Below are 27,952 nucleotides of genomic sequence, written 5' to 3' on the forward strand. Positions count from 1 at the left end.
AATTTTATGATGAATTTTAAAGCCAACATGAAAGAACAAACAATACAACAATAAGTTTGATGAATGATTTTAAAAAACAACAAGAAAGAACAAACAGTACAACAATAAAGAACAAACAATACAAAAAGAAAGAATAAAAGATTAATGAAGAATTTAATTATGAACATTAACCATATGATTATTATAAACAAACAAATAAACAAGAAAGAACAAACAATATAAAAAAAAACATAAAATTCCAGAAGAAATAACAAAAAATACAACAATTATGAAAATTTGATGATGAATTTAAAAAACAACATGAAAGAACAAACAGTACAACAAGAAAGAACAAACAGTACAATAAGAATGAACAAACAGTACAATAAAAAAAAACAGTCGACAAGAATGAACAAACAATATGAGCGCGTCGTTTTGGGGGTACAACCAGAGCTGGTTGTACCCGGGTACAGCAGTTAGCGATTACAACATTAACATCTCCCACTTTTTAAAGTGTAGAGATATGAAGAAAACGGTGGAGGACATTAAAATTGGACATCATCAAGGCCAAATAATGATCTTGGGCCTTGGAAGGCATTACTCCCATTAGACCTTTGGGCTCTAGATAATATTTTCATATGAAAATTCGGGGTTTAGTAGTAGAACATATTACATGCACCCAGGTGTACGGTGCACCCTCTCACATTTTCTCTTTATAAGTGAGGAGTAAATGTGATGGGGACCACAAATAATTATAAAAATACCCTTTGGTGCACAATGCACCCGGGTGTACCTAATAATTTTCAGTTTAGTAGCACCTAATTCCAACATGACTCCATGTTCCATATCGTTGCTCATAAGTTAATTTCTTAAGAATGAATTATGTAATGAACCAGGGGAGGATCTTCCATCAAGGCTGATCGAGGCCTAGCCAGTAGCCTCCAATACTTGTTCGAATTATTACTTCTAAATCCAAAAGTCAAAAGTACATAAAAAAAATTCACTTGGAGGAGCTCTATTTCAATTGCAACAACTATTATCTACACTATCACTCAACTTTATGAGGGTAAGAACTATTATCTATATTATCACTCGACTTTATGAAGGTAAGAACTACTACCTATACTATCACTCGACTTTTATAAAGGTAAGAACTATTATCTATACTATCACTCAACTTTATGAAGGTAATAACTATTGTTTATAATATCGCTCAAGGGTATGCTTTATACGAATAACAAACATTGATTGAGCGTTCGAAATTTGACAAAATTCTTACTATCTGGGCGGTTAAGGGCATAATAAGTACGGAGTAGTTCTTACATGGACTTTTATCCCCATACTTACGAGTATAAAGCCGAATTGGTACGCTAATTTCCAACGTATAGGAGATGACCTAAGGAATTAAATCAAACATGGGAAAACATGTAGGAACTTGTTCCAGGTAAGGTAGGAAGGATTATATTGAGGATAACGTAATTATCCTAGGTGATAATGTTATGTCTTGACTCTGCCAGTTAGGATAACCACGATATCCTCAATAGATTACCTAATTGAAAAGTTCAAGAGAAAGGTATAAATTGTAGGACTTAACCTTTGCTACTTCTATATTCTTTTTCTTCCCACCAAGTTACAAGTTAGTCTTTGTTTTGGTTCAACCTCCTTTCTTCAATTTGTATTCCTTTCAAACTTCCTTTTGGTTAGATTTCAGAATTTCACCTTCCATGCTAAAAATGTGGTGATTTCATTAGACATAATTTATGTTATGTACTTTCATATGATATTCCTAGCCTTTTAAGTACCCCTTTCTCTCGTAAATTAGCTAAAACACCATTTAAGAGTTAAAGTAGATAGTTCAAACCATCTAAAGTTTATCCCGGGGAATCAGAGTATATATGAAAAGCATCTGGACCTCTAACCTTTTGAGATCTGAAAAAGTCCAAATCATCCGGTCTCGGGAGCTCCCAAATTTCGGGAAATGTATAGGGTTTTCATATAAGGAAGTTTAGAACCATAAAAACCTACTAATTTTTCACTTAAAAGCACAAATTGACTTTAATTCAACACGTACATGCGTTTTGTAAGAAAATCGACTAAAATATCATTCATCATACAAAATAGATGGTTCCAATCACCCAATATAACTCCAGAGAACTCACGGGGAATATGAAAAGCATCCGGAGGTCATAAAAAGGTTTGGCGTTGTGAACCAGTTTTATTTCAAAAAGGCGGATTCACCTATTACTCCGTTACTAAACGAACTAATCACGATCAAATTTATAAACCCCCCTACCTTATTCGTAATTTGTATTGACTTGTGACTTATTCGAACCCCCAAAAAAATAAAAAAATGTTTGAGATTAAGCTTTTAGCTAAACGACGCCGTATCACAATAAAACACTACTCCTTTTCCCAAAACCGCTAATTTCAAGACACGTGTCAAAACCTTACAAACTAAATAACCTTTTTCCAAAAACGCGGGGTTTACCACAATTTTACAAGTTCCACTCCATCCAAAATTCACGTGCATTCCGAGAAATCCTAGCCGTACATTCCGCCAATTCATCACCGTCCTCCACGTGTCCATTAAAGCACGTGTCATGTAATCAAAGGCTCAACTTATTTTATCTCATCCTAAAATTAAAAAATAAATAATCTCCTTTATTTAAACACCCCCCACTTTTCCATCCTTCAATTTAGTTCACCGCTACTCAAAATATCAAACCACGATCATTGAAAAAAAATACAGAGTGACAAATTTTCAATTTCAATTTCAATTTCATTTTTGAGATCTTCAATTTTAATTTTAATTTTAATTTTAATGGCGATGAGTTTAGCACACCAGATCGGAGCAATCTCAGGAACACCAATCACGGTGGAAACAACCACCACAAACACCGGCGACTCATCCTCAACGCTGAACGCCTCCGCGGTGTGGAAATCTCCAGCGCCGCTAAAATGCAAGGTTTCACGTCCAAGCGGCGACTTATCCGACATGCTGTCGCCTCCAGTCAGCCCATGCCGGTCGCCAATGAGAGCGGATCTCACCGCGGCGTGTCAGGCGTTCGCGACGGTGGCGGAACCGGAGACGGCGGCGGAGAAAGAGTACAGGTTTGGCGGAGAAGGTGTGAAGGAGAAGGAAGCGAAAGGAGTGCCGGTTTTTGTTATGATGCCGTTGGATAGTGTGAAGATGGATAATGCGGTGAATCGGAGGAAGGCGATGAACGCGAGTTTGCAGGCGTTGAAGAGCGCCGGTGTGGAGGGGATAATGATGGATGTGTGGTGGGGATTGGTGGAGAGAGAAAATCCTGGGGAGTATAATTGGGGTGGTTATATGGATTTGATGGAGATGGCTAAGAAACATGGGTTGAAAGTTCAGGCGGTTATGTCGTTTCATCAGTGTGGTGGTAACGTTGGTGACTCCGTCACGTATGTTCTTCCTACCTTCCCGTATTTTAGCAATTCTTATCTTCAATTAATTGCTGTTTTTAGTATTTTTTTTGATTAAATCATCCTACACATGAATTTGAATCATACTGTTTTTTATTTGTTAATTTTATGATTGATGAACATGTTTTTCATGACTGTTTTAGCTGGTTTTGTGTCCGTTTGGTATATTGTTAGTTTTTCATGGTGTTTGTGTGATTTTGAATATTGTTGTGCATGTTATCATTGTCAATTTTGAGTGTGATTGTGTGATTTTGAATATGCATCATTGTTTTCTTTTGGGTGCAATTGAGTCACAAAGACAAATTAATCAATGCAAATTACAAATGGGGAGGGGGGAAATGGTGACCTATGGTATATAGACAACCAGTCTTAACTCTTAACCACTAGGCCAAGATATCATTGGTTTATTCAGTATCATTGTCTGTTTTTTTTTTTTTTAGTTTATGATTTTGAGTATCATATGATATAGTTTATTTTAACACATTAGATATGTCATACATGTTTGTAAAGAATAGAGGACAAAGTTGAAGCAATACATTGCCTATGTTTGAGTTTGACATGAAGGTTGTATGTAGATGATAATAATATTAGACTAGTACTCAATAAGTGAGTTTGACATGAAATTTGTATGTAGATGATAATAATATTAGACTAGTACTCAATAAGTGAAATTTGTTAGCCAAAACGTGACGATTTTTTCAAGGGAATAGATTAGTGCCTATAAGTACATAGGAAGAAACTCTTTAGACGAGTGATTCTCCCAAAATTGTTCTACACCACACGACTCAAACCTATGTAGTCGTGGAACGTGGATCGTGTTATTGTATCTAGAAATGTCGGGAAGAAACGGTGATGGTGAACCATTATTGACAATTTTTTTGTTTTGTTTTGAGTGGAAGGAGACATTTCTTGATAGATAGGTTTATCCACCCACTTGTTGAATGATTGTTTGATAATGAGCGTTGGATATGTTGAGTTTTTTTTGTTGGTTTCTTAGCATAGATGTTATGGAATCGTGGAGTAAACGGTTCTTTAATGGCCATACATTTTTATTTGTTTTGTTATGGCCGAAGGGAACTATGGAGAAGAGTGTACCTTATATTATGGTTAAATTTGGCAATACTCACATGAGGCTGATGTTGACAAAAGTAGGAGAGTATTGCTTCTTTTGGGCTTTTCTTCTTTATCTTTAGTTTGATGGTTGCTTTCACTTTCCGTTAAGTCTTTAATTGAACTTTTAGTTTTGAAGTTTGTTGTAATGTAGACACTTCAATGTGATTACTCCTTTAAATGGGGATGTATACTATATGTAAAGCTGGATTTGATTTGGGGTCGGTTAACAGAATTGAGTTTATTTATCATATACTCAAATCATATTAACATTGTTTTTTTGAGGAATAATAAGTAGGGGACATATGATTAGTTATGCAGGAATGCAACATAAAGCTAATCACTTGTTTAACGTCTTACGGATTGTAAAGGGTGTTTCGTTTTAGGGCATCCCATATAGACGATGTAGATTTGCATCGTTGCTGGTCAGATTTTATTCATAGTTTAATCTCAATGATTAAAATATTCCTTTGCCTTTTGACACTGTAATGTGATTACTATTTGTAGGCTAGGATTTGATTTGGGGTCGGTTTATTAAGAGTTAATTTACCATACACTCCCATCATATCAACATTGTTTTTCTTTGGATCTTATATTAAATGACTTGCTTTTCTGGGGAATAATAAGTAGGGGCAACATGATTAGTTATGCAACATCAGCTAATAATCACTTGTTTATGCAACATCAAGCTAATAATCACTTGTTTAATGGGATGGTATAGACGATGTAGATTTGCATACTAAGTTGTAGTACTCCATAGAAGCGTAGAACCAAGTTCCTGGTCAGATTTTATTCATAGTTTGATCTCAATGATTACAATATTGCTTTGCCTTTTGACACTTTAATGTGATTACTATTTGAATTAGGGTCGTTTAACAGAATTCAGAGTTTATTTGCCATACATTCCATCATATCAACATTGTTTTTCTTTGGATCTTATACTAAATGACTTGCTTTTTTGGGGAATAATAAGTAGTTAGTTATGCAACATCAAGCTGATAATCACCTGTTTAATGTCTTACGAATTGTAAAGGGTGCTTCGTTTTAGGACATCCTATATAGACGATGTAGATTTGCATAACAAAGTAGTAGAATCAAGTTCAGAATTCATAGTTTGATCTCAGTGATTGAAATCTTGCTTTTGCCTTTTGTGTGTTCAGAATTCCCTTGCCAAAATGGACAGTGGAAGAACTGCAAAAGGATCCCGATCTGGCATATACCGATCAATGGGGAAGAAGAAACTTCGAATACATATCACTCGGTGTTGATACCCTTCCAGTCTTGAAGGGCCGAACACCAGTTCAATGTTATGCTGACTTTATGCGCGCTTTCAGAGATCAGTTTCAACACCTCCTCGGCGATACTATTGTGGTAAGATTGTGTTTTTAAGCACCAAATAATATCCAAGGCCTATTTTATTTGTATTTGTTTTACTTAGACAAAACCTTATGCTTGAACAGGAAATACAAGTAGGGATGGGTCCGGCTGGTGAGCTACGTTACCCTTCTTACCCTGAACAAGATGGGATATGGAAGTTCCCTGGAATCGGAGCCTTCCAGTGCTTTGACAAGGTATACTTTCCTCCTTTTCGTTCGAGTCTTTTGAGCCTGTTAGAATATGTCTTGAATCTGTTAAAGTACCCTTCGAACAAGCCAACACGGGGATATGTAATCTGTATTTCTTTCTTAAGATCAATAAGGCTCTGTTCTGATCGACTTATTTTGACTTACTTCAAACAAATAAGTTCAGTTAAGTTTAGATAATATAAGTTCAGAAATGTTTTTTCCATACATTCACACACAAATAAGTTTGTTTCAGACAAAATAAGTTTTATTGAGATAAGATAAGTTCAGTTAAGTTCACTAAAGCCTTCATCTCCTCTGCATGTGGATCGCGAACGTACGTAGTGAACCTCGTTAAGTGTCTATGTGTTTTGCATTCTTAATTATCTTTCTTGCACGTGTTCTAAGAGCCTTTAGCCATATAATCTCTAATATGGGTTCAATTAATATAATTGTATTATCCCCTAATTGGTTTGTTTGCTGCTATGCAGTACATGATGAGCAGCTTAAAGGCAGCTGCAGAAGCTGCTGGTAAACAAGAATGGGGTCATTCGGGTCCAACTGATGCCGGCGAGTACAACAACTGGCCCGAAGACACCCCGTTCTTCCGTAAGGAAGGCGGAGGCTGGAACAGTGAATACGGCGACTTCTTCCTCACTTGGTACTCCCAAATGCTATTAGATCACGGCGATCGGATCCTCTCTGCAACCACTGAAATCTTCAAGGACACCGGAGTCAAGATCTCGGTAAAAGTTGCTGGTATTCACTGGCATTACGGTACCCGTTCCCACGCCCCGGAGCTAACAGCCGGGTACTACAACACCCGGTTCCGTGACGGGTACCTACCCATAGCCCAGATGTTGGCCCGTCACAATGCGGTTTTCAACTTCACTTGCATCGAGATGCGTGATCAAGAGCAGCCGCAAGATGCACAATGTGCGCCGGAGAAGCTCGTGAGGCAAGTGGTTTCGGCCACTCAAGAAGCTGGAATCCCGTTAGCCGGGGAGAATGCACTACCACGATATGATGAACACGCACACGAGCAGATTTTGAAGGCGTCCGCTTTGGAGGTGGATGAGAATTCGGGGGATAGAGAAATGTGCGCATTCACGTACTTGAGGATGAACCCGGATTTGTTCCAGGCTGATAACTGGAGGAAGTTTGTGGCGTTTGTGAAGGTGATGAGAGAAGGCAAAGACGCGAATAAATGCTGGGAGCAAGTCGAGAGAGAGGCCGAGCATTTTGTGCATGTTACGCAGCCTCTCGTTCAAGAGGCTGCCGTTGCTCTCATGCACTAGGCCCGATGCAACCCGGCCTGGCCCGGAGCGGACCAAAGCGACCCGACCGGGGCTTAGAGGGTATACAAGAAATACAGTTTCAATTTTCATCTGGTACTTTTCATCTGAATCAATTTGTAACTTAATGTAATATAAGTCATGATATAAACATTCCACAAGTTTTTTTTGCTTCTGAAATCAGTACCCCTTTTAATTATTGTGGGGGTTGTTTACTTTGTAAAGATAAACTAATCATCTAAAACTATGAATCCTGAATATATTTTCATTAACCAAAAGCTTGGTCTAAATATTTTCTTCAGTACCAATTGTTTGGTGTAGATGACATTCTTTATTAATATGGCACGATTTTAATTTTTTTTCATTAACTAAGTTCAGGAAAAATAAGCCTCGTCGTACACGGGTTTGTCCTAAATGAGGTCGATGCACGACGTGTCACATGTTTTGGAACAGGGCCATATCTTTCCCTGTTAATGGCTCCCTTACTAATTTTAAGACAAGCGCTTGAAATATAAGCGTGTCAATGTGCGTATAGGCCCGTTCGGCTTAAAATATAAGCGTGGTAATGTGCAAACAGGCCTGTTCGGCTCGTGTTTGGCTTCGTGCCAAATTCTGAAATGATATCATTGCACGGCTTATGATCCATCAATCTCTCTTTTATCATGCCGGTTTACAACCGGGACCAACTTCCGGGCCGAGCCCATGTTGGTCAGCTCTAGCGTTGAACAAGATCCTTCAAACATTTTGGGTTAACTCTAGAGTCTAGTGAACAATCAAAAGAACAACCTATATAGTACAAGTATCACATGTTCCTAACAATAAAATAAACCTTATAATTAACTCGTATACAATATAGAAAAAAGCAATAGAGAAAGAAATGGAGTCGTATGCAATTCCATCCATAATTGCTCAACACTTGCAACAGTAATAAATAATCCAGCCACTGATTAACAATGTATTAGTTTGACATTACTTGTAACAAGATTATACTGTATACTAACTGGAAATGTTCTATGTTAGAAAATATAAGTATCTAATAATTGGTAGAGTAAAGTCTGGTATTTACCGATCCCCTATAAGCTATGCAGCAACCTGCAGTAAATTAAGTTCACTTGTCAAACAACGGTAATAGAAGATACTAAGGGTATACTCGTAATTGTACTACTGTACGATATTATTATATAGTCGTATATGAGTCCCAGGCACCCGTATGATGGTAAGCCGTATCATTATATTCACAAGAGGGATATATAGTTTATAGAATTAGAATTCAAGCTTTCTAACACAGATTATTAAACCCAAGTATTATGATACAGGTAATGGATATGTATATATTGTTATATACTTGTATCATTTTATTTTTAAGAAACATTAATTATAGCATGTTCAAGAATGATTCTTAATCTGTGAAAGAATTGAAGAATCAAGATAGAAGAATGTATGTACCTGCAGTATACATCATACAGAAGAATCTCAGTGATGGAACCAAAGCAGTACAAATAAACACCTTTTACATAATTAAGTCATTAGAATCAAAACTAAATTAAGCTTATGCCAAACTCAAATAACAGACATTCAACTTTCTCAGAACACTGACTGTTTATTTTTAGACCTGGTCGAATGTCGGGCCCAGTTCGGGCAGGGCCGTTACATAATTCAGCCCTTTGTGTCGGGCCGGGCCCAAAAAATTGTGCCCAAACTCGCCTTTTCAGGGTTAAAATACCAGGCTTTTCGGGCCGGGTCTGAAAACGGGTCAGATTACTGCCCAAACCCGCAAAATCGGGGCGGTCGGGCCGGCTCGTGTTGATCAGGTCTATTTATTTTCCACGACATTTTGCAAGTTTTGAGACCAATTCGAACAACCCAAGCATCCACATGAACACCTTTTTAGACCCGGTCAAATGTTGGGCCGGGCTTATGTTGATACTCTAGTCTATTTATTTCCCACGACATTTTGCAAGTTTTGTGACCAATTCGAACAACCCAAGCATCCACATGAACTTCAACCAATTATCAATTTTCCAAACACATACATGGAAATTAAGGCCAAACAAACTTCAGTAATAATGGTTATTATAACATCAAATCAACAAACACAAAAACTAACTTAAAACTTTGAGAGAGAGAGAAAACCATACCTACATACGAAAACTACTAGGAGAGCACCCATAACAACGTTCCATTCTCTCAAAATTCTCAATTGAAACCACATACAATCCAAACTTCTTCGCAAATGAAATCAAAGAATCATCAATCATAACATACTCCTTAAATGCAATACTTCCCCAAAAACCAATCACTTTATGAACAAAACATATCCCCCAAAAATCCAAATTGCATGTTATCCAAACACTTCTACATGACAAGTACTCCATCGCCATTGCCAGCCTATCCATCAGACTCCCCAACCCATTCTCTTTCCGGGTCGGCCCGGCCCGGCCTGACCCACACCCATCTTTATTATTGACCCTATCCTGATTTGAAACCTTATCACAGTAGTCTTCACCACGACTTCGTGTTCGTGCCGTTTCAGTCCAGGCTTTTCTTGGCGGGTCGGGCATCGGTCCGACCCGGTCCGGCCCACCCCTATCTTTATTATTGACCCTACCCTCAACTTCAACCTGATTTGAAACCTTATCACAGTAGTCATCACCACGACTCCGTGTTCGTGCCGTTTCGTGCCGGGCTTTTTGTGGGGGGTCGGGCCTCGGTCCGGCCCGGCCCGGCCCACCCCTATCTTTATTATTGACCCTATCCTCAACTTCAACCTGATTTGAAACCTTATAACAGCAGTCTTCACCACTACTTCGTGTTCGTGACGTTTCGGGCCGGGCTTTTTGTGTCGGGACGGTTCGGGCCAGGGCCATCTTTATCCTCAACTTCAACCTCATTTGAAACCTTAATATCACAGTAGTCTTGACCACATTTATTACTGCATTTCCTTTCTTCTTCTCAATCTTGAACCTCTTCAATTTCCTCAATTTCCCTTGTCTCTTTTTCTTTTTAAAACTCCATTGTTGTCGTTGTTTAAGCTTATGAGACCTTTTCTTCTTCAGAAACTTGCGCTTGGATTTCAAGATTTGAACCCAAATCAGCCACCCCAATGCAACAGTGAAACCCAACAACACATGATTATCAGAAGCATATAACAGGAATTGAAATTCTCTCATCGATTTTTCAGTTAATTTGGTTTTCATCATCCATCTAGTATCATTAAGTCCTTTACGTATCAAACTTGTAAGATCAACATGATAACCTGTAAGAATCTTGTGCATTTTCACTGACAAAAACAAAAAAAACAGGAAAATTTCTGCATTATTAACATATCTACAAAAAAACTGCAATTTCGAACAAAAAAACAGGGAAAATTCTGCATTAATAACATATCTATTACAAACTGCAATTTCGAACAAATTTTCCAGAAAACAAGAATTCACAAGAAAGAATTCACTGTAAGAATCTTGTGCATTTTCACTGACAAAAAAAAAAAAAACAGGAAAATTTCTGCATTATTAACATATCTACAAAAAAAACTGCAATTTCGAACAAAAAAAACAGGGAAAATTTCTGCATTAACATATCTACTAAAAACTGCAATTTCGAACAAATTTTCCAGAAAACAAGAAACACAAGAAAGAATTCACTATAAAATGGAAATTCTTACTCTTTTCCGCAGAATTGATGTCTTTTTCAACCGTCCTTTTTCGATGCATCTTTTTTCCCATCTCGTAAAAATCTTCAAGAAATGCGGCTTAATTAAGGAAGTGAAAATCGATCTTTGAACCGATTTCTGCAATCGAATGAAGTTTGGAGTGAAATTTGAATCTTGATGCAGTGAATTGTGGGAAAGTGACGCAAAATTACTGAAATTGACGAAGGAAATTAGTGTGAAGACTTGAATCAATAAACAGAGTATAAACAGTAAAGAATAAACGAGGGAAAATTAAAAGAAATTGTTGTCGTACCAGAATTCTAAAGTTTGGGATTTATGTTGGAAGAATCGGTTTCTGTCTCTCTCTTCAGTTTGTAGAATTTCTGGGTGTAAATGTAATGAAGATATAATTTCCAGGATTTTGTTCAGATCAATTTTTCAATATATATACTGAGTATGCGCGCGCGAGAGTTTGAAAGGATTACGGTTGACTATGGGCCGGGTAAGCCATTAGCCACCCACCCGGCCTAGACCCGTCAAAAATCGACCCGGGTTGAACTCGACCTGAATCGACCCGAAACCTATAACCGACCATGACCCAAAAATTTGGTAAAACAGATAACTCGAAACCAATCTGTACCCAACCCAAAAAATCGATAACCAATTTTAGTCTGATTTTGTATGACCGAACCCGACACCCAACCAAAAGTTGACCGATAAACGAAATGACCTGACCCCTGTTCGATACCCGACCCGACAATGACCTTAACCCGATGGTGTACCATATAATCTGTTAGTGGCTCGACCTGTGGAGTAAATATTTTACACTTGAATATTTTGAGATGGCCAAATCAGTTATTGACTCGATCTTAATCCGCGTGTCTGAGGGTGAATCCGACCTAAATTTTAACCGACTAAATTATCTAATTCGAACTTGACCTAAAACCCGAGATTAACTGCTACTAGCCCGATTCAAACCCGACTATATAAGACCCCAAATCTGAAATTGTACCCGACCCAGACCCGATTTGTACCCGACATGGGAAAAATCCCGACATAACCCGACCGAAAACCAATCAAACCGAACTTGACCTGCACCCAAATGATAAAGTGACCCGATCTGATCATGACCCGAGATGACCCTACCCAGACCCGACCAGTTGACCTGTTTTGACAGCTCCACCTCCAATCAGGTTTATTGGGTTTTATCCGATTTAAACTCGGGTGATATTTGGTTTAGACGATTGGTCCATTTATGAACTTGGTTTGAACAAGTTTGATACTTTGATATGGCCTCGTGAATCTGTACAAAATTAGCCCACTTGGATGACTAAGTATGTAGTTATACTTCGTATTTGTTTAAATTTAGTAGAGAAAGGGAAATTATCTCCGAAGAATTAAAGAATTGTAGGATAAGGATTTGAATTAAGGAATTTTCATGTTGTCTCTAAATTCAAGCCTATTCCCCCAAAAAAAAAAAGAAAAATTCAAGCCTATTATGACACGAGTTATAAAAAAGGAAAATTCTAACATTAAAATGAGAAATGAAGTTATACAGTACGGAGTACTACCTTCGTTTTAAAATGTTCTTTACATTTTCTATTTTAGTTCGTTTTATACTATTCTTTACGCTTTGCTTTATTCTATTCTTGGACATGAAAATTTATTATCTTACCCTCTTACCCCCACAACATTTACAACCTTCCACTCACTTCTCTTACTTTATTGATTTTTTTTTCTTACACCTACCCTAAGCTTGAGTATTAACCGAAGTTTTAAACCCATCTTATATTCGCCATCACTCTGCCGTATTAACTCCTGTTAAGCAGAACTCTATCAGCGTAAACACCAAAAACCGACACAATCACTACTGAAATTATAGTTAATACACGAGCCTAAACCGAACAATCTAAGGGGGAACTTTGGAGGAATCACACCAGGAATCGGGAACAATCAGTCGGTTACCGAGAACTTCGAAGCAGAAAAGAAAATCCAATAAAGATGTTACACTCATAGGTCATCATCAAATTAAGAGTCATCGAGATACAGTATTGAAAGAAGAATATCATAATCATGTATTTTTTCCTTTGCATAAATAAAAAATAAAAAAAATAAAACCATAATTATCCTTTCTAGAAACAGAATATCCTCCAAACCCCCCTCACTAGATTTTGGCCCCAAAAAAGACAGTACTTAAATTAAGTACTTCACTTATAATTGTCATAAAATTTAAATATATAAAAAAAAAGAAAAAAAAATTGGATAATCCCGAAAAAAATGGGGGACTTCTCATACTGCCCAGACTGCAAGAAGAGCACGGAGGTGGTGTTTGACCACGCCGCCGGCGACACCGTCTGCGTCGAGTGCGGCCTTGTTTTGGAGGCGCACTCCATCGACGAAACCTCCGAGTGGCGGACTTTCGCAAACGAAGGCCACGATAATGACCCTGTCCGTGTTGGTGGGCCCACTAACCCGTTACTCGCCGACGGTGGACTTTCCACCGTCATCGCTAAACCTAATGGATCTTCCGGCGACTTTCTTACTTCTTCGTTAGGCCGGTGGCAGTCTCGTGGGTCGAATCCTGACCGGAATCTTATTCAGGCTTTCAAGTCTATTGCCACCATGGCTGACAGGTGTTTGTTCTTCAAGCTTTTGTTTATTTTATTTTATTTATGTATTATTGAATTTTCTAGTTATGAACTATGGAGGTTTAATTTGTTCTTAGTTAATTTTAATTTTGTTGATTAATTTTCTTGTGATTTTGTGTTGGTTGAATTATGTAATATGCTGATCAAAATATTGAAGTATGTTTGGTTAATTTGGTGAGCTTAATTATCAATTAGAAGTAGTGTTGAATCATTTTGTTTGCCTAAATTGCTGATTAATTATCAATTTGCTGATCCAATTATGTTTGAAAAATGGATGATTAATTTCTAAGGATGTTGGATTGTTGATTGTGTAGTTTCTTTAATCAATTAGAGATGAGGGTTTATGTGTATGATTTTGCTAGTGATTTAATCAAGGAATGGTCGAATCGATTGTTGCCCGTTTTGAGATGAGGGTGTATCTTTTGTCACTATAGGGTTTTGGGTGTTAATTTTGGGATTAATTTTAGGGTTTTGGTTGAATACATGAATTACTAAATTAGCTGGGGCCTAGATTGTAGAATTAGATAAAGTTTTAGGTCAAGTTGTTGGGGTGGAGCCTATTTAGTATGTACATTATAGAGTTCGTACTGGCGGAACTGGCCTACTGGGTTTCATCAATCATCATCAAGTAACTTTCATTTGAAGAATTGAAGTCTTTAAGCTTGTTAAAATGCATCAAACTCAGCACGTGCTTCATTTTGTATTTTGGCTATTTAGCAATGAACAAGAAATCACTAACTCGGCAACTTTCTTGTTGCAGGTTGGGTCTTGTTTCGACCATCAAGGTTAGCCAAATTGCTCCATTTCGCTGTTTTAAGTTCTCTTTATAAGTATTCTTACGTTCCATTATGGTATGAGTTAATATTAATACCTTCATTGATTTGCTACTTTTTTTTACTAGTCTAACGGTCTAACCTGAGTATGAATTATGAAGTATATCTGATTCAAGAGGTGGCTCGTGTTTTCTGTTTGGGAGAGTCATCCCTTGCATATTGACCTATCTTGCATAGATTGAGCCCTTTACTAGTGTTACTTACTACTTACTAGTATACCCACTTGATAGGTAGGGTATAATAGTCAATTCCATGCTGGATTTAGCAATTTATTACTCCAGTATATCCACACAGGGAAAGAAGTTCGAAGTTGATACTGGAAGGTTGAGTATGGTGACTCGCGTTAGATTACGTGTCAAGATGAAACTATTACTTACACTGTGAAGTATGAACCCTTACAGCTTGTAATGTTTTGATCCTTCATTTTTTCTGGAAGTAATGTTTCCTAAAGTTGGTAGGACGAAATGAAAGTTGATAACAGGATACTTATCATGATTACATGAAAAAAAAATAGCATTGTTTTGAGGTTTATAATACTACGAATATACAAGCTTCCCGTTGCATATTACAGTGATCTTCATCCTGGCTACTGGTTTTAGAAAACTTTGTAATATCTGAAATCTGATTCTGTCACCTTTTTATCATTTGTTTGTGTCAAAATTGGCAAACATTCTTCTGTTTTGAATGTGAAATCACCCTACATTTGGTAGGATGAAATGAAAGCTGATAACAGGATACTTTCACGATTACATGAAAAAAATAGCACTGTTTTGAGGTTTATATATAAACAGTCAAACTTCTCGTTGCATATTGCAGTAATCCTTATCCTGGCTACTGGTCTTAGAAAACTTTGTAATATCTGATTCTGTCACCTTTTTATCATTTATTTCTGTCAAAGTGATTCTTCTGTTTTGAATGTGAAATCACTCATATATCCAAAGTAGATCTTAGAGTTTACCGTTGTCTTTCCAGGATCGAGCTAATGAGATATATAAAAAGGTTGAAGACCAGAAACCCCTTAGAGGAAGGAATCAAGATGCAATTTTGGCTGCTTGTCTCTATATTGCTTGTCGACAAGAAGACAAACCCAGAACTGTAAAAGGTACTATACCAGTCGTCTAAGAATATTATTGACCTGATTTTTTCTGCCTATAAACTAAGTCCTAACTATACAAAAACCAGAGATATGCTCGGTTGCTAACGGGGCCACAAAGAAGGAAATTGGCCGTGCAAAAGAGTTCATTGTCAAGCAACTAGAGGGAGAGATGGGTCAGTCGGTGGAAATGGGAGCTATTCATGCAGGAGATTTCTTGGTTTGTCTACAAAGAAATAATAATTCATACATCGTAGTGGCCTTCTAGGCATTAACGGCCCTTTTGGTAGCCGGTAATAAATGGTGGGAATGTGAATAAATATAAGTGTTATTTGACAAGAAAATAAAATCATGATGTCGATGGTAATGAATTTTTGTCTCAAACTTGGTGTTTTTCTTCATAAATTTGCATTCACACCTAATACCACTCCCCAAATGGTAATGGATGGTAATGGAAATTTATAAAGAAAAAGAGATTATTTTGAGTGTACTAGCATTACTATGGGAATGGATATTGATTTTACTTACAAATTTACATACAAATTCATTTCTATTGACACCATTTATGGCCGGCTACCAAACTGCCCGTTAACTGCTTTACTTTTGATCATTGGTCTATGGTGTGCCTTATTGTAAATATCTTGCTTTCGTGATTGTAGAGGCGTTTTTGTTCGCATTTAGGCATGGATAAGCAAGTTGTAAAAGCTGCCCAAGAAGCTGTATTGAAATCTGAAGAGCTCGATGTGAGGTAATGTTCCGCCACTCATAAACTGTTGCATTGAAAACAGAAACTCTTTGAATAATTCTTTTGTAATACATTTGTTGAACATTACTTTATGACTTCTACTTGAAAATCTTGATTGTCCAATATTGTTGAGCTATGTTACTTGGACTATTCATTTCACCTAAAGTACCCGTTTTAGGTCTTCGAAACATGGAGATTAGACACTTCATGTTGAACCAAAAGTCTGGAAATTTTCAGAAAATAGAAAGTTTGATACTTGGAGATGTGCCTTTGTCCAAAAAGAGTATTCACTTCTGGGTAACATAGTTGTTCAGAGAGATTCTAGTAGAGCCACAGAAGAAAACCTGAGCGCATTTGCTATAGCCGTTGGTGATTTCATGTGATGAAATTCACAAGTTAGAGCAATGTGAAACTCTTCAACCTGTGTGAAAATTCAGTCAAACTCATGGCTTGAAAATTTCTTTTTTTCTGCAGGAGGAGCCCGATTTCAATTGCTGCAGCTATTATTTATATTATTACCCAACTTTCTGGCGATAAGAAACCACTCAAAGGTAAGCTTACTGCCATCTCCTCCTCCACCTCTAAGGCTTTGTTTTGTTCACCTTATTTTCACTTATTTCAAGAAAAATAAGTTCAGTTAAGTTCGGATAAGATAAGTTTAGAAAACGACCAAGTACAATTTATAACTAAAATAGTTTTGATAAGTTCAAAAAAATAAGTGAAAATCGGGGGAATAGAACGCCCTGAATTTATGCAAAGAAGAATATTGATTCAATTTCTGAAATGTGACAGATATTTCTCTTGCAACCGGGGTAGCTGAGGGCACGATAAGGAATTCTTACAAGGACCTTTATCCCCATATTTCGAGGATAATACCAAGCTGGTATGCCAAGGAAGACGACCTTAAGAACTTAAGCAATCCTTGAGAACCCGTTTCAGGTTAATTGTAGAAGAAACTGTAAAAACTTGTTAGCTTAATGAACATGAAATGACATGATAGTGTTAGATGCAAGCCATTTGTTTGAGGTGACCGATTCATTAACCTTATTGATCATCTCTTTTAGGTGGGTGTTTGCTGGTTAGGTTAATAGATCTTGTTCATTTGTATTATATCTGATGTTAGGTTTTCGATCTTCTGCTGTATGTACTCGAGGTAGCCACATCGTGTAATGTGTAACGCTTTAGTACCTCGAATTACTTTCAGGAATTTAAATGATACTCTCTTCTGATTAATTCTTCCCTTTCCAAGCAAGTGATGCCTGGACTTACTATTTTCATCTGTATTATGTCAAAGTGTATTATGTCAAAGAGGAAGTAGGGCCAACTTTTATGGTGGTTGTTTACTAGAAGTGTAAATTCATTAGAAAAATGAGAGTTTGTTTTGGAAATGGAACAATATTTCTAGGGTATGGACAACAATCTGTTTTGTGTGACTCAAGAAGAACTGTGTAGGATATGGATGAGATGGTTAGACATTTTGGATAATTTGGAAATTTTCGGACTCGGAAGATTAGTGGTCCGGATGCTTCGGATACACCTCATGGATCCGATGGCATATTAGGTGGTTATAAGTTATAACTACCTATTAACTGATTTTCTTATAAAAGTGCATGTTGTTTAATCAAGGTCATTATGTGCCTTTAAGTGATCAACTGTTGGATGTTTATGATTCCAAACTTCCTTATATGACCATCGAAAAAATTCCTGAAAGTTTAAGGTTTTTCCGAGATCGAGTCCCGAAATCTCCAAATTTGGTCCTAAATGGTGCATTTTACCTTCATCTTTGGATAATTTGGACACTTTTGGATTCTTAGGGATTTTGAAAGCATGTTGATTATTGGATGGTTAGAACATTCTAGTTTTACTCAAAGAAATTGACAAACATTATCTCAATTATTTCATGTTTGGAGAATGTAAGCAAAAAGATTCTCAATTGCGTCATCCAACCAACTACGGTTTCGTTTGATTCACCTGAATTTTACTTATCTGGTTGATCTGAACTTATCTTATCTTACAGTTATACGGAATATTATCATATCTTATCTTAATTTAAACTTATTATCCTCTTATTTTATCTTTTAAGCCTACCATAATAGATTCAATAAAGTCAAACATTAGATTCTTTGAATCAATAAACGTGACAAACTCAAGATTCCAATTCATATGGGACCCGCACTATGATCATCATCTCACAACCGTTGGATGAAGACTCCACCCTCATTTGATTGTGACTTATTAACAAACCAATCAATCGATCAATCAATGATTCTAACTCATTAAAAACATCCATTTATTATTGATGACAATTTGTACCTCAAGATTAGCCCTTCACATAATTATAATTTTCTTTAGGTGATAGTTTAACTAAGGTGATACTTACAAATGCACAATATGCCAACATGGTCCAAAATTCATTGGCCTTGAAATACGAGTAGTGGTTTATGACAGACAATTTACACCTTACATAAGCAAGTTGAGCAATGACACACGCTACGACATATGTGAGCGTGTCTAGTCACACATGCATCTAACGTGTCGGTGCACGATGTGCTAGATACACATACCTGCATGTAAGCCACCAACGTGTATCAAATTAGATTTACTACCCACCGAACCGAATCAAATCGAACCGAACTGAACCGATCTAAACCGAATCGGGTGCATGAAGTATAAGAATTGGACTACAAACTCATCTAAATATTTTGAAACATAACATGTCTAGTTCAAGATTGGGACCCAGAAGATAGAGCCCCCTTGCTTTGTACAAGTGATGGATGTTATTCCAAAAGACCAACTTGCTTTATGCAAAGGAGGTGGGAATAATATAATGCTTCAACAATAATACTCTAATCAGTTTGAGTAATCATACTCTTATAAAGTCATTACATTAGGTAAGGGAAAAAGAAGCTGCAATTTACCTTTAAAAAGATCTCTAAAGCAATGACACATGACTTTCATAAATTATTATATTTCTTTAAAGGGATCTAACTCGTTAACAAATGTTGGATTGACCCACGTGAAATTCTTATCCAGTAGAACAGTTCATCTTACCTATTACCTATAATATGTCATCAATCACGTAATAACGTTCTTCGACTTTTCAAAATAGCATACATATGACTATTATTTCCGAACAAAAGTGGTGAATGTTATCTTATGAATTAAGTCACTAATCACCAACTTTCTCTAGCAATTATACTTCATATAACTAGATTTTGAGGACCCTTTTTTTTTTCTTCTGATAATCAGCAAACCCCACCTTAAAGTCACCCTTAAACTTCCATTCTTATGGTCCCCCATAAAATTATATATAATCATATCTTCACTAAATGAACAAGTCATGAAACTTACATATATATATAAACTTTCAAAAAATTCAGCATGGACCATTTCTTCTAGGGACATCCCCATATCATATGGGTCACCCTTCCTTAACCATAAGAACAACCAACTATCCAAACACCTATCTTTCTGTCACAAAAATATCCTTTCTTTTTAAGGATAATCTTGGTCTGTTAGGTTTTTTTTCCTGTTTTCTGAATGTTTATGCATAATTATTTAACCATAAGAACAACCAACAATCCAAATACCTTTCTGTCACAAAAACATTCTTTCTTTTCTAGGATAATCTTGGTTTTAGAATCCAACCTTCAAACATTCGAACGGTGACAGTTGGTCAACTAGATTATTTTTTTCCTGTTTTCTGAATGTTTATGCATAATCATTTAACCACAGAACAACCAACAATCCAAATACCTGTCTATCACAAAAACATCCTTTCTTTTGTAGGTGTTAGAATCCAACCTTCAAACATTCGAACCATGACAGTTGTTCTGCTAAATTTTTCCCCTGTTTTCTAAATGTTTATGCAGAATTATCATGTCAGAAACATACTTACTGTCAATTATCTTAGTTATCAGCTTATCATTAACTTGGTTTGCTGCTTTTGGGTCTGTCACAAAAACCCCTCCAAACCCAAAAATCAACCAATATTTTCGGTTTGATAAAAAATCAGACAGTTGGATACCTGTCAAACTGCCTTATAATCTAGTTACCTGTAACAATGGTAACTGTACTGTTGTAGGCTCTATCAACCAATCCCCTGAAAAAGGAGATAAAACAACAAGGTTAAAAGCTAATAAGGAGACTTACAGAAGGATTTTACCTTTGAGGAAGCGCGTTTCTTTGACAAAAATGTCTGATTCATCAATTTGGATTACTGGTGAAAGTGGTTCAATTTATGAGAGATTCTGGAATGGTGTTCAATGGGTGATTGCTCCTCATGATTTGCCTGTTTCTGTGGATCCTGCAATATCTGTTTTCTTTGTAAATCAGAGTATTCTTGCTCTTTCTGAAGCTGGATTTCTCTATCAGGTAAAGTTTTGTGAGTATAAAAGAAGAGTTAGGGTAGATTTTTTGACAGGTAGGTGACAATCACAATTCACAAATATGAAAAGACTGCAGTGGTCTTACTTTTCCCTCTAAAAGACTGCAATATCCTTACTTTTATCAGGTAGTTCAGTTAAAGATGTCCGGGTCGGGCTTCAGACCCAGCACATGGGCCGTGGGCCTAAACGGGTTGGCTCATGCCAGGCCCACTATGCATCGTGTCGGGACGGGTTGAAAAGTTCAAAACGGGGCCTAGGCCCACGGGCTGCCGGGCCGGGTTGTCATGCCTAAGCCTACTTTTACTAAATTTAGCATGTCTTGTCGTGCTATTTCCAATAAAATGCGGCCAGGCACGGCCCAAGACTTCGTGCTCGTGTCAGGTCGTGCTTTTTTCGAGTGCGGGCCAGGCCGGGCCTTTTTTTTTCGTGCCAGGTGGGGCCTCGGGCCGGACCACAGCCATCTTACTTGGACTTGGGTATTGGTGTCGAAGTACGGTACGTGTAAAAGTGTCGTAGTCGACTATTTAATGAAAATTTTCTTGCTTTTAGTCTAAAATGAAGTTCCCAAGGTCCACATCCATGTTGGATTATCAGGGATCCAACACGGGTACTTGAGGAGTTGAGGTTGAATAAAGAGTCAAATTAACAAAGTCTCAGAGTTTTAAGGGTTTTCCAGCATTCAGTGTCATATATAGTGTTAATGAGTTCCTTCTCTTTTTTCCAGATGCAGCTGATTGAAAACTCACAACTGGTTTGGACAAAGCTTCAACCTTCAGTTCATCAAAATTTAGGAGAAGAAAGAGAGCTAAACATGATCAAGTCTGGAGTTGTTACAAAAGATGGGGAGTGAGTAATTGGATTACCTTATTTGCCAAAACTGTTTTGAGGCATAACAACTTTCCATAATCAGAAAGACTGACAAAATTTGCCCATAATTCAGGAGAATTTACTTCTGCACAAAGAATGGATCACTGTTAGAACTTGTTGAAGCCGAACCTGCAAGGTACGCCTCACACGTTTGTGATTGATTTGTTACATTTGCATCCCTGTAAACCTCATCTGTACAAAGAATGAACCAGTGTGGTTTCAGCATTCAGAATTCTGTAAATTTTGCTTGAATTTCCAGTTCAAAGGACAGATGTTTACTAAAACTGATGTTGAATTGTCAGTGATGAGGTTTACATGTTCTGTATTGTGAACACAAACAGGTGGGTTAATCATGGGCAGCCTCCAGGTGCAGATGTTGCAGCAATAGCCGATGTTGGTACAATAAGATCAAACCTTGTCTTCACAATCAGGTGCAAAAAACATTCTCTGTTTCTCCAACAACTGCATATATAGTTGAGACTTGTGAATATCATTATGCTTTAGTTAGACCTGATCAAAAGATGGGCCTATGTCGGGCCGGGCCAAGATTCGTGTCGATTTTTGTGTCCAGGTCTGGGCCAAATTTATAGCTAAAAGCGTGGTTTTACGTTGACCAAAGCCTGTCAAATGTTTCAAAATTTCGGGGTGGGCCAAACCCGAAAATCGGGCCTAAAAATTCTACCCAAACCTGCAAAAAACCGGGCCGGGCTCATGTTGATCAAGTCTATGCTTAGTACATGGGTTCATATGAAAATTTTAAACCATAGTTCGGCAGGAGACCTTTACGAGCATGACAAAAATTCAAAACCGCCATGGAAGAAGCATATATGGAGAAGAGAAGGTTCAGCAGAGGAAGCTTCCTTGCTACCTTCAAGAGGTTGCAGTGGTCATGGACTAGCAGGAGCTTCTTCAATATCACTGTTTCTGCTAAACAAGGTGTAGTATCATCCTCGGAACTCCAGCTTTTCTCACTTTTAGACTCCGTTTGGTTTAGTGAAGAACGTTTTCAGTGAAAAAAAAAATTCCATGGAAAACATTTTCCAAGGAAAAACACCATTTCCGTCCTAATTTTCCTTTGTTTGATTCCTTATAAGAAAAAAAAAAGGGGGATGGGGGGGGGGGGGGGGGGGGGGAAATGAGAGAAGATTGACGGGAAGGAGGAGGTAAGGAAAAAGGTGGAAAGTGAAAAAGTTATTTCTCTTCACTTCTAGGCTCCGTTTAGTTTGGCGTAAAACATTTTCAGTGAAAAATAATTTTCCATGGAAAATTTTAAAATATAATTCGTCCTAATTTTCCTTTGTTTGATTCCTTATAAGAAAAGTAATAAGAAAAAGGGAAATGAGAGAAGATTGATGGGAAGAAGGAAGAAAGTAAGGGTAAAAAATGGAAAAGTGGAAAAGTGGTTTCCTTCCTTTCAAATGGTAAAGGTTTTTCCACCTTTGAGGGAGTTATGGTAAATTGTTTTCCATCCCTAAGCCAAACTAAACAAGGTAAAATAATTAAAAAGGGAAAATTTGTTTTCTGTTAAAACGTTTTACACCAAACAAAACGGAGCCTTACTATTCCTTTTTAACCTTATATACATGCAGGTGGGTGAGCTGGTTGAGAGGAGATTGAACCAGAGAAAGTGGAAATGGATATTACATGGTAATCCAGAAGATGAACTTCTGACATCAATCACACCAGTTTCAGAAGATGAATCCAATGAGAAGTATTCAGTGTTTCTGACAACAGCATCGGGGTCAATACTGGAGTATCAAATAGCAAAACAAACAGGTAAACAATCAGGAAATACAGAACAGCTCTCTTGAATAAGATAATGCAACAGCATTTTAGGCCATGTTTGTTTGAGATGTAGCATGAAAGAGAGGATTAATAACAAAGGTGTACTGTAAATATGAAAGAGATCGGTAATGGTGAAAAGCTGATGTAACACACCCTCCGTCCAGAATTAATCGTCACATAGTCCAAACCCCTCAAAATCAAGGATATGACATTTTTCAAAATGCCCTTTATTGAAGTGTAGCATGAAAGAGATCAGTTTTGGTGAAAATCTGATAAAACACTCCCTTTGTCCAGAATTAATTGTCAATAGTCCCAACCCCTCATAATGAAGGATATGACATTTTTTTTTAAATGCCCTTTATTATTGGGTCATTCATCCTTCCAACCTTCGCCATCAATTATTAAATAGTGGCATGTTGGGAAATCTAATCATAAACCATCGGTGTATATATCATAAACGAGTATGTGTGACATTTAATGCTGGACAAAGGGTGAAGATGTGAAGTTCCATGGACTGTCTAGGGGGCTTGTACAAGAGATATGTGTCCAAAACCATTATGCACTTATCGGGTCTTAAACCTCCAAATAGTAGACCTGGTCACCTACAGCCCGACCCAGACCAAAAAAGTGCGGGTTTGGGTAGCCTATATAAAATTTTTAGACCAAAACCCAATCCAGGCCCGGAGAGCCTGTACCAAATTTATGGGGTTGGGCATGATTTTTGTGTGTGTGAAGCCCAGCCCGGCCCGAATTTGATCACCTCTACCTCCAATACACCTAAAAAAGGAAACTGATGTTTATATTTGTGATTTGTATGCTGATAGGAGTGGCTCAAGAAAACCAGCTAGAAGAGCCATGGGTAAACCATATGCATCCACCCCATGCAAAGGTAGCAAGAGGTGTAGCAGGGATACCATACCAATTTGGGAGGACCCTTTTCCCACTAGATGACGGCAGGATAGCAGAACTTCATCTATCAGGTTTAGGGGGTGAAAAATCAGGACCAGATCATCATCATCAACTAAGTATCAGAAAAAGAAGTCCATCTAAGTATGTTTGGTCAATATTAGATGCCCCTGAAACTGAAGGATGGAATGCAGAGTACTGTTCAGAGGAACGTGGGCCCACCAACTGCGTAATGGGTGTGAAAGAATATGAAACAGAAGATTTCACAAACACGAGAAGTATGACAAGAAGAAGGCGAAAGGGAATACAGCAGAATTACTTGATCCCTGGAATTTCTGACATCAAACTTGAAAAATCAGTGGAAGAAGAACAGAAAATGGAAGAGAATTGGGTGAATGTAAACTTTGGGATGAGAGTTATACAAGGAGGTAGATCATTTTTTCTGGTGTCAAATACGGGTTTGACTTATGAATATCTTTACAATGACAATGTAGGGTTGTGGCTGAAACATGATCACTTAACAGTTATGAGTGGTGCAGTTGGGAGTTATAATGGGAGTTTGTTTTTGGTTAATATTGATGGTACTTTGTTAATTAGAGAGAGAAGCAACAATGAGTTGCAGTGGATAAATTGTACTGCTATGAAGAAAGGGAAAGAAATAATTGGTGGCCCTCCATGGGATAGGATTCATGGTATAGGAAAGAAAATCACAGTAAATGATGCAATTTATTTCGTAAGCAAGAACGGAAGACTTCTGCAGTTTACTGTAAGTTGTGAAACACCGAAAAATTCAAATTACTTAAGTTTGCTAAAATGAATTTTCCAATTGAAAACAAACAAATTTTTTTTAGTTCTTCCCATCAAGGATTTAGCTAAAATGATCTTTCTGCTTTCCCTTTTGAATAAAATATAAAACCTGCACTAGTGTTCACAACAACTAGGACAACTACTTACTTCTCTGTCAAGAAATAATATTCATATACTCTCAGGATTTAGGATTTAGGATTTAGGATTTCGGAAAATGAATATCCTCTCATTATGCATTCAAAGAATAGTTTTCCGATATTTTACCACAATGGAGTTGATCCAATATTTCTCTTCTTGCGTTTTGCAAACCTTTTTCGTTGAACTTTTTCGTTAGTTTCCCCCACAAAACTTTCTAACCTCTCCGTCTTTTCTTGGCTCCCTTTTATATGATTTTTTCAAGTGTACTTATGTTATTTATTTGTCCTTATTTCTTTTTCGTTTTTAACTTTACTTATTTTTCTTATCCCTTAAGCTATCTTTCTTAAATATTTTTTCTTTACTTTCATTAATTCCACTTTCTCCCTCTTCCTTGTTTATTCTTTTAACTTCCCGCTCCAATTTCTTGTTTGATTGGTCACAATGACGATCTCCTATGTCGATTCACTTTAGCCGGCCCCAAATCATTTTTGGGACTAAGGCTTTGTGTTATTGTTGTTGTTGGAGTTGATACACTGGACTAACATAAGACACTGTTGTCTAGGTTGCTCTCAGGAATTTCAAATGGAAAGACTGCAAAAACCCTAAAAATACAGAGATTGCAACAATAGTAGACCAGGAAGTATGTAGGGATAAGATAGTTTTTGTTATCGGAAGGAACGGACGATTGTATCAATATAATGGATTGTCTGGATTATGGCATGAACATCACCAATCTCAACACTTAGTTCTCTCAATATTACCTGGGACAGCTATGAGGCTATCAGCAGTATCTTTGGAAAGCTCTTTGTTCATGATTTCAGGAGATGGTGGACTAATTGAATATCACTGGAACTCACTTGATGGATGGATATGGGTCGAACACGGCACACCGAATGGGGTGAGAATAGCTGGAGCTCCAGGCCCAAGTTTTGCGGGTCATCAGTTGTTCTTAGTTGGGTCAGACGGGAAGGTTTACCTAAGGCACTTCGACCAAGGAGAGTGGAAGTGGAGAGACTGTGGATTTCCAGATTTAGAAAGTATGTCAGTTGAGCAAGAAAGAGAGGAAAAGCTGAAGAATCGGAACGAAGAAAGCATGTGTGTGAATACTGATAGTCTGGATAATGCAGAAGAGGCTAAACTAAGGAATACTAACAAAATATGTGATCCTAAGGTGAGTTTTAGATGTGTTTAATAAGGTGTCAGGGTATCATTTGGTTCATATGGGAAGTAGAATTTCCCATGAAATGCAAATTCATAGGAAATGAGTTCCTTAATTAAATTTAGGGGACCTTCCTAAAGTTGTTTGGTTAATAATGTGGGAAGTAACTTCCCATGGAAATTTCTACTCACCTAGGGGGACTAGGTAAGCAAATTCCCCTATTTTGTGGAAGTTGAAATTCCTGGGAAGTTTCACTTCCCCCATTTCATCAAAAAAATGTCAACCAAACAACTCACGAACTTTGCAATTCCCAAGAACTTTAACTTCCCATATTTTTGTACGCCAACCAAACAACACCTAAGTCTACTACATGGTTAATTGACATATGTGAGCTGTCTGCTCATACACAGGTAGCACCTACACGGGCAATTCATTCAGCGGAAAATAAAGTAATATTTGAGCTCAGGGATGGCAGAGTAAGCATTCCATCACAAAAAGATCATTTCTATACTTAGAAATTTATCCAATATAATTGCTAATCCAACACAAGTCAGTATTCACTATTCAGTTTAAAGCAGAAAATTCAATGGTTTCCATTGTATAAGAAAATTTTTGGTGCATGTGCAACATATTTGAATCTCATATATAGAAGAATGTTTGCACACTAACAATCATAGCTAAATGCAAACCTTGTCATATGACAGCTGGCAGAGATGCAACGAGTTGAGGACTCCGGTTGGATATGGTCAAAGATCATTGCAACTCCCACGAGCCTATGTATGGCAAATTTCTGGGGGGCTGCTGCTGCATCATGAAGCTGGAGAATACAGACATAAAAGCACTTTAAAGACTGTTACAAGCATAATACTTCGTATTACAGAAAGCTCAATAGCTAGGAGATACTGAAACATACCATACTGTACATAGTAAAGCAATGACATCGAGCCTTCTTCCTTCGATTTAGCAGGACAAGATGGAGCTTAGAAGCATGAGCAACTAAGCGCGTAGTAACATACAGTTATCTCCAATGTACTCTGTATACTGTACAGTAACATACAAGGATAGATAGAACTATAAAAAAATATTATTATAGTTAACCTGTAACCAAAAGTATTTCTGATATTAAAAGCAGTAATTTCAATGTTCAGATAAATGAACTTGTGGGTTCAGTACTTCAGTTCAGTCAGATAAATACAGAAGCGTACTGATGTATTAGTACTATTATATGCAATCAACTACACATGTACATTATTGTGCATATGTCATTACCATTTGTCTGTTTAGGTGTTGATTGAGAATTTTGGTAGTTTTATCCATTCTGGTTCCAAGTTTTCAGTAGCCAAATGACAGTTTAAAGGTAATAGATATGGAGTACTTCACAGTACTACAATAGCCAAACTGTGTTGTATTAGCCAAGCTTGTGCCTCAGGGAGTAGACCGAACAACTTGCTGAAAGTATTTGATGAAACACCAAACAGCCTACTGAAAGTTTTCGAAGCAAAACCAAAAAACCTAAATAAGCAAATCAAAACGAA

At 37.3% G+C, this 27,952-nt stretch overlaps 4 protein-coding genes across 10 annotated transcripts; 3 read left to right on the plus strand and 1 right to left on the minus strand.

Moving 5' to 3' along the window:
- The first annotated feature begins 2,659 nt into the window (after positions 1-2,659).
- On the plus strand, positions 2,660-7,704 carry LOC110801198 (beta-amylase 1, chloroplastic). The gene is made up of 4 exons (XM_022006527.2): positions 2,660-3,408; positions 5,700-5,910; positions 6,000-6,110; positions 6,593-7,704. Exons 1-4 carry the CDS (start codon positions 2,801-2,803, stop codon positions 7,397-7,399), a joined length of 1,737 nt encoding a protein of 578 aa, XP_021862219.2. The 5' UTR covers positions 2,660-2,800; the 3' UTR covers positions 7,400-7,704.
- Positions 7,705-8,298: 594 nt separating this feature from the next.
- Positions 8,299-11,494, minus strand: LOC130459251 (uncharacterized). 4 transcript variants are annotated; one of them, XM_056826496.1, is made up of 4 exons: positions 11,362-11,494; positions 11,061-11,186; positions 9,535-10,676; positions 8,299-8,488 (listed from the first exon to the last, which is right to left on the minus strand). In XM_056826496.1, exons 2-3 carry the CDS (start codon positions 11,119-11,121, stop codon positions 9,535-9,537), a joined length of 1,203 nt encoding a protein of 400 aa, XP_056682474.1. In that variant the 5' UTR covers positions 11,122-11,186; positions 11,362-11,494; the 3' UTR covers positions 8,299-8,488. The 4 variants fall into 4 exon arrangements, with proteins under 4 accessions (XP_056682474.1, XP_056682471.1, XP_056682472.1 ...); XM_056826493.1 differs by having other exon boundaries at positions 11,061-11,259; positions 11,362-11,491; XM_056826494.1 differs by lacking the exon at positions 8,299-8,488 and adding an exon at positions 8,501-8,842 and having other exon boundaries at positions 11,061-11,259; positions 11,362-11,491.
- A 1,734-nt stretch (positions 11,495-13,228) lies between these two features.
- LOC110801188 (transcription initiation factor IIB) lies at positions 13,229-17,600 on the plus strand. Its single transcript, XM_022006520.2, has 7 exons — positions 13,229-13,681; positions 14,457-14,481; positions 15,502-15,631; positions 15,712-15,842; positions 16,282-16,370; positions 16,842-16,918; positions 17,160-17,600. The coding sequence occupies exons 1-7, from the start codon at positions 13,326-13,328 to the stop codon at positions 17,291-17,293; spliced, it is 942 nt and encodes a 313-aa protein (XP_021862212.1). The 5' UTR covers positions 13,229-13,325; the 3' UTR covers positions 17,294-17,600.
- Positions 17,601-19,748: 2,148 nt separating this feature from the next.
- On the plus strand, positions 19,749-27,586 carry LOC110801166 (uncharacterized). 4 transcript variants are annotated; one of them, XM_022006496.2, is made up of 10 exons: positions 19,749-20,741; positions 21,480-21,601; positions 21,696-21,758; positions 21,964-22,053; positions 22,390-22,558; positions 23,212-23,398; positions 24,232-25,079; positions 25,821-26,429; positions 26,810-26,893; positions 27,122-27,586. In XM_022006496.2, exons 1-10 carry the CDS (start codon positions 20,247-20,249, stop codon positions 27,230-27,232), a joined length of 2,778 nt encoding a protein of 925 aa, XP_021862188.1. In that variant the 5' UTR covers positions 19,749-20,246; the 3' UTR covers positions 27,233-27,586. The 4 variants fall into 4 exon arrangements, with proteins under 4 accessions (XP_021862188.1, XP_021862194.1, XP_021862202.1 ...); XM_022006502.2 differs by having other exon boundaries at positions 21,486-21,601; XM_022006510.2 differs by having other exon boundaries at positions 19,750-20,741; positions 26,828-26,893.
- The last annotated feature ends 366 nt before the right edge of the window (positions 27,587-27,952 follow it).

The sequence above is a fragment of the Spinacia oleracea genome, chromosome 4 (genome assembly GCF_020520425.1).
Source record: "Spinacia oleracea cultivar Varoflay chromosome 4, BTI_SOV_V1, whole genome shotgun sequence".
Lineage (NCBI taxonomy): Eukaryota > Viridiplantae > Streptophyta > Magnoliopsida > Caryophyllales > Amaranthaceae > Spinacia > Spinacia oleracea.

Coding starts and splice junctions, on each gene's coding strand:
- LOC110801188 (XM_022006520.2), top strand. CDS start 13,326: ATGGGGGACTTCTCATACTGCCCAGACTGCAAGAAGAGCACGGAGGTG. Junction 13,682..14,456: donor ATTGCCACCATGGCTGACAG/GTGTTTGTTCTT, acceptor TTCTTGTTGCAG/GTTGGGTCTTGTTTCGACCA. Junction 14,482..15,501: donor GTCTTGTTTCGACCATCAAG/GTTAGCCAAATT, acceptor TTGTCTTTCCAG/GATCGAGCTAATGAGATATA.
- LOC130459251 (XM_056826496.1), bottom strand. CDS start 11,121: ATGGGAAAAAAGATGCATCGAAAAAGGACGGTTGAAAAAGACATCAAT. Junction 10,677..11,060: donor CATCAATTCTGCGGAAAAGA/GTAAGAATTTCC, acceptor TGTTTTTGTCAG/TGAAAATGCACAAGATTCTT.
- LOC110801198 (XM_022006527.2), top strand. CDS start 2,801: ATGGCGATGAGTTTAGCACACCAGATCGGAGCAATCTCAGGAACACCA. Junction 3,409..5,699: donor AACGTTGGTGACTCCGTCAC/GTATGTTCTTCC, acceptor TTGTGTGTTCAG/AATTCCCTTGCCAAAATGGA. Junction 6,111..6,592: donor CCTTCCAGTGCTTTGACAAG/GTATACTTTCCT, acceptor GCTGCTATGCAG/TACATGATGAGCAGCTTAAA.
- LOC110801166 (XM_022006496.2), top strand. CDS start 20,247: ATGTCAGAAACATACTTACTGTCAATTATCTTAGTTATCAGCTTATCA. Junction 21,602..21,695: donor GTTGTTACAAAAGATGGGGA/GTGAGTAATTGG, acceptor CCCATAATTCAG/GAGAATTTACTTCTGCACAA. Junction 26,430..26,809: donor ACAAAATATGTGATCCTAAG/GTGAGTTTTAGA, acceptor GACATATGTGAG/CTGTCTGCTCATACACAGGT.